This window comes from Hylaeus volcanicus, chromosome 4 (genome assembly GCF_026283585.1).
Source record: "Hylaeus volcanicus isolate JK05 chromosome 4, UHH_iyHylVolc1.0_haploid, whole genome shotgun sequence".
Taxonomy (NCBI): domain Eukaryota; kingdom Metazoa; phylum Arthropoda; class Insecta; order Hymenoptera; family Colletidae; genus Hylaeus; species Hylaeus volcanicus.
This window is the reverse complement of record NC_071979.1, coordinates 14,353,485-14,359,800: the sequence shown is the minus strand read 5'-3', so window position 1 is coordinate 14,359,800 and position 6,316 is coordinate 14,353,485. Positions and strand designations below refer to the sequence as shown.

Sequence of the window (6,316 nt, the reverse complement as noted above, 5' to 3'; positions counted from 1 at the left end):
TGAATAGTAATACTTGTTACGTTTACATTTAAAAACATTTTAAGAATATATTTGTAACAGAGTAGAGCAAATATTGAGTTCTTCTGGCGACTTGAATTTAATCAGAGATGTGCTGAAGCAAAAATTCTTTGCTGGATTCTTCATGTGTAAATAATTAAGTATTTATTTAGCCTACTTATTGGTAAAGAAGAAAACTGTTAGGAAAATTCTTTGTACAATTATTTCCATGTAAATACACGAGTATTCTTTGTGTAAAGAAACAAAATTTATTTTTGATGTCCACGAAGCAGGACTTTTAATATCAACAACTATTTAACCCCAATCTTCTGTTCCAAGACCATAAAGTGGATTTTCTTCTTTTTCTTCTTCTACAAATAATTGTAACAAATTACAGATAATAACCGTAAATTAAATACCATGCCCACGCGCTCTCAACCGCCATCTGTGCTACGCGTGCGTTGAAGTCTCCCAACTCTGTTCGTTTCTCGCATTTCCACCAAAAATTGTTGAAACCTGTTTCGAATTCCTCAAATAGGAGAAAATGTGAAAAATCAATATTTTGGGAAGCGAACATTAAAATAATATATTTAAGATGTTCAGCCCTAACAACATCCAAATCCGAGGGAAAAATGCAATAATTCAATAATATAATCTATGGCTCGAATACCTAACGAAAGAACGCCACGGTAACGAAACATAGAGTAACTTTGAGAATTTTTTTCTAGAAATACGTCAAGCTTTTCGATAACCCTGAACGAGTTCTTATTTCTACATGTTCGTACAACGTTTTATTATTTCTACTTTGTTTAAATACAAAGAAGGAATATTAACTCCAGCTAGGTACCTTCCACTTAACATCATTAAATGTTATTAAATACACATCCAATATGGAATTTAGCAACAAAAAGTTTCATAGTAATAATTTACGGTGTATACTAATTAGTCATCGAAGGTAGTAGGCGCCCACATATTTATGAACGAGGGTGTACCTTTATTTATTTCAGCATTTCAGTCAGGAAATGGACTTGGTTACAAACAATCTACTTCCATTCTGTCCCTCTTCCACACATTTTCCATTCTCATGAACTTCCTATTCTTACCTACTTATACCTAACCTACTACTAAATGTCTAATAAGTACAACCACTAAACCTATGTATTATACTACTGTGCCTTTAGTTCTCTCTTTAGTCTCTATTTTCTCTCATTAATTTCCTCCATTTTTCTCTATTCTCTTATCCATTCTATCACCCTTTCATTTACTCTCCACTCTACCACTCTTCTCTCTTAGTTTCCCCTTTTCTAATGCCTGACGATCCTCTGTGTAACGCTTAATCGTACCTAGTTCCAGCTTACACAATTCACATTTCTTGTCCTCTTCTACCCAATATCTATTCCCTTCCTCCGAATTCCCTCGGCCTAGCTATTAATTTTTGACTTTCTCATCTTTCCTAAACAACTGTTACGTTATTACAAACTAGTCGTCATTAAAACAAAAAAATATTTATAAAAGTGCGCTATAAAGTGTCCCTTTTATAGATTATATTTCTGTAAAAAAGAATTCACCAAATAATAATTCCATAGGTGCTACGTTAGATATTCAGGCCATAAACAGTGTATATAAAAATTTGAAGTCGTCTGAATATACAGTTTCGGAAATCGGTGTCTTATCAATTATCAATTATTTTCAAATTTAAATGAAATTGCCGGAAAACATTCCTAAGACTTGTATCTATCGGATAATCCGAAGAAAAAGAATCTGTTACCGTGAAATTCTCCATTAAGAAAAGTTTGGCACCCGACTAATTAAATCGCCCAGGTAGAAAACGATAGGAGGAGGAAAAGGAAAGCGCGGCGCACGTTTTCATTCCCCTAAGCCTGCGAGAAAATGCAATAACTCAATAATCGATTCGACCTCTCTAGGCCAGAGGAGCACCTTAAAGTTTGGCACTTCACTAATTAAATCGCTCAGGTAGGAAACTACAGGAAAAGGGAAGTACGAGGCTGGTGAGGACGAAGGAGAGAAAGATGGAGGGAAAGAGAACGAAAGAAGAGTCATCGTCGAATGAAGGAGGCTGCAGGTTCTCAAATTGCAATGAAACCGGGCACCGACGCGTCGCATGGGTTTCGTATGACAACCAGACCACCGATGACGATGCTGTTTTTCCTTTGCCCCCAATATACTTCGTACCTTGCTACGAGCCTGGTATCAACACTTCTGGAGCGATTTCGGTTTCCACTGGAAATTTCGAAATAAAATTCGTGCAACTAGTCCCTAAATCAAAATATTTAGCATTCCATAGTCCCCTTTTCTCTGTGAATCGAAGGATTGGGGATGCAATCGTAAGGTGAGCACGTCGTGTTTTATAAAATAACTTTATTCTTTAACACGTTGCTCGTCAGTCTCGAGAAGGAGCACGTTTAAATTTCTAATAAATAGACCGCGGATGTTTACGCAAATTCATATTTTTACAGACACGGAAAAAGAATTGAAACGTGAATGAAAGTACGTCTTATATCCTAATATTACCGTTGATATTTTATCTGTTTTGTCATAAACATGTGCTGAATGCATAAACATCAACAGTCTACTAATAAATTATAAGAACATGACTTGTTTCGTTTTATGATACAATGCTAAACGAGAAACTTAAATACGAGCTATAACTATTTTTACAGAATGTACAAAGCCGTCGTTATTTACAAAAATTCCATAAATACATAATCTAGGTCTCTCCCTTCTGCCACGCTTTGAGCGATTTACGTTAACGATAACACTTCGACGTCGCTTCAAACGTTGTATCTAAAACACAGAGGAGCCAAACTTTGTTCGATATTTATCAGAGCAAAATAGAACAACCCTTGGCAGGGAATCTTGCAATTATAGACTATCTACTACAAACACAATTCACACAATTCAGCTAAACGATCGTAGATCATGGATCGCGAACTAACAGCGTGCGTCTTTCATGCACGAGCAACAAGCTTATATTATTCGCTTTTTCGTTAACACTTCATCTGCTGCGCAACTTACTTATAGGCTTTTCGATCTACAAAGGAATTCCACCTACAATTAGGACATTTTTAATACTTTCTTTTTTTTGGGTGGAGGGGGGAGACACGAGAGTCACAAATTGATAATAAACATTTTAGAGAATCTTATACAGATATGTATGTACAAATAAAATAAATTTTAAAAGTTTATAACAAGAACGTTGGTTAAAAGAAAATCATGAAAATTGCCTCGAAACTGTTCAAAAAAATAGAACACTCCCTAACACTAAAACTACCAAGCCAGTCAATTTGAGTCGCGTATTTTAGACATCTTTCTAAAGATACTCAATCGTTAACGATGCTTTTATCGCAATATTTAAGGACAATTAATGCAACGGAGAATTAATTTCATTGATAAATTGCTCCTTCTCCCTCTAGTTGATTAGGTGTAGTATAATATGTATGTATGTATATAGTAACACATATTTGTATTATATATATTATAGTACATATTATATATTTATATATATATATTATATATACATTATATTGTGTATATATAATATAATATATAATATATAATATATATATACCAACATAATATATATATATATATATACATAAAATATAATGTTTATATAATATACAGTACTTTTACCACAATGAATTAATTTGAATTAATATAGTATAATATAGCATACCACGTATATATTATAATTATAAAATATTATAATAAACAGTACGCTACATTACTATATATTATACATCGTATATTATAATATGTATAATAAATATGCGTACACCTTGGTAGTTTTAGTGTCAACAATATACCAATTAAAAGTTCCCCTCCAAGTTCGACACCATTCCTAAACCAACCAGCAGTTGAAGCGTTAAATTCGAAGCCGGCATTCGCTTCAGCCACTCTTTCAATCGCGCGATACAGGGAGATTTTCTGAAATAATCGAACAAGATCCCCATCGATCCTCATTGCAGCAGGTCGTAGAGAGCCGTGATGTACGACTGTGCCATCTGAAGGGTCTCGTACTTGGACAACTGTCGATCGTTTCCCAAAGAGGGCAAATAGGCTCTGAGTCTATCGAACGCTTTATTCAGATTCTGCATCCTTCTGCGTTCCCTGGCATTCGCAGCCAGTCTGCGTTTCCTCACGATCGTCGAGCTCACGTACTTTCCCCTCCTCCTGACGGAATCCCTGTGATCCTCGACGCTGTCTAGTCCGGACCGCGCGTGATCGTCGCTCATCTCTAGGTCGTCCTCGCTGTCAGCGTCAGCGATCCTGTCGGAGAAGCTGCTGGAGTTGCTGATGACACTGTCGCGCCTCGATTGGGCCTTCTCGTGGTCCGTGTCGGGTTCGGGGTCGACGGTCCCGTCCGTATCGGCGTCCAAGCTGTTTACCTCTTCGGCTAGGTCCACCGTGTTCGCAGCGCGTTGGGTCTCGACGCCCACCGTCGAGGGACTCCTCTTCGCGGCGTACCTATCGTTCAACACCTCCATGGAACCCAGAAGACGATAGGTCACCGGGGCGCTGATCGTGTCGGGTTCCGAAGATATCGACAGGGTGGTGGCTGGGCTGACCGATCGCAGGCTGGCGGTTGGGCTAGGCGTGTGCCAACCGTCGCTGCAGTTGCTGTCATAGACGACACACTTGGGCACCGTGATGCTGCTCACCGGCGGCAGATCCGCTTTGTTCTTCGAGTACGCGTAGCTGGGCAGGTCCAGGTACATGCAGGATACGGCCTCGTCTTCGCGCGGCGGGAACATGTAACCGTAGCGGAACATCTCCTGCAGTTCCATAACGAAACAATTTCTGGGAACCGACACTAGCCCTAACGTGTGATCAGCGAGCTTCGTCCTTGCCGCCACTGAACGGCCACTGCATCGACGCGAATAACGCGGTGTTACGAAACGAGTTTACCCTGTCAGGGTCGTGCGGAGATCGCGCGATCGGTTGCTGGATGTATCCACCGCGGGTCGATAACGTTTGCGATCGGCGGAAGTAAATTGTACGTGACGAAATTGACAGTGATGATCGCGCAGGAACGAAACGTGCCCTCGAAACTCGGCGCGCGCATGCCGCGGTTGGCTGTCGGGGTGATTCTGAGCTCGGCTGGCGCAACGCCGGGGGATTTATGCGTTTTCGGAGCGAGGCACCCTCGTGCAGCACGTGCCGCACGACCAATCGTGGCTCGCCCGCGAACCCCACCATTCCCATCGTCAAGTTGAGCCAATCGGCTGGGAGTATGCGTGCGGTTAGTGCAACAGGTGGCACGGCGCCTCCAATCTATACGATCGTGTGTACAGAACCGCGCAGCCATTACTTGGCCCTTTACCAGCAAGGGTGGTTAATACGCGCGCACGTGTGACCGTATGCGTGTGTATGTGTACCTTGGGACGCGTGGGTGAATAGGGCGTGATGCTTGCGGAGTAATCGATGCGATTATCTGCTAAGTGTAAAGAACTATTGACAAGAGTCTCGATTCGAAAGGGTGCGCGATGAACTCGTTGCTCTAGTCGGGGGCGACAAGGACATTTGAAGGCCGTTTGAATTTTATCCTGTTGATTTTAGCGGAATTTTTAGCGTGGATTGCAGAGATAAATGTTGGAATGAAATGTTTGGGAAATTGTAGGTACTATTTTTGTGGATTTTTTGTTTGGGGTAGCTAGGACACCCTCTGCGGTTATTTGCTTGGTTCGACAATATTAAAACACATCGTTATATACAATATATTGTTATATTGTATATATACTGTATATAAATAATTATATACGCATATATTGTATATACAGAAAATAGTGTAAACATGTGTTACGATGTAGCAGTACAAAGGAAAGAATAAAAACATTTGCTCCAATTTGCAATTTTTGCAAAAACATTACTAGAGATAATAAATGAATATTTAACCAATATACAGTTCATTGCATACAAAATTATATACAATGTTCTTGTTGTTTTTAATCTTAAAACAGGTTTTCTTAATTTTCTGATAAAATCATCAAATATTATACGTAGCAGACTTAAAATTATTCTATTATGTTCTTTTTATCTTTTTGAACAAATAATAGAGAAAATCAAGGCGAAATTAACTCTTCAGTTCATTACGTTATCCTTTAGCAACATTCTAATATTTTCTTATACAACATGTCACATTGCATAATGTATTTGAATATGTTCACTCTGTCAGTGTACAAGGAATTGACATAAACGAATAGATGGGACACCTAAATTGGTAATTTGAACATGTTTCGTTACATTTTTAGAAATTAAGCGTTTAAGGGTGAATCATTTTTCGCGTGGCATATTTGCA

General features: G+C 39.1%; 1 protein-coding gene across 1 annotated transcript; it reads right to left on the bottom strand.

Moving 5' to 3' along the window:
• Positions 1 to 3,977: 3,977 nt before the first annotated feature.
• Positions 3,978 to 4,805, bottom strand: LOC128875345 (protein atonal). The gene has a single exon (XM_054120855.1). The coding sequence runs from the start codon at positions 4,803 to 4,805 to the stop codon at positions 3,978 to 3,980; it is 828 nt and encodes a 275-aa protein (XP_053976830.1).
• Between the last annotated feature and the right edge of the window lie 1,511 nt (positions 4,806 to 6,316).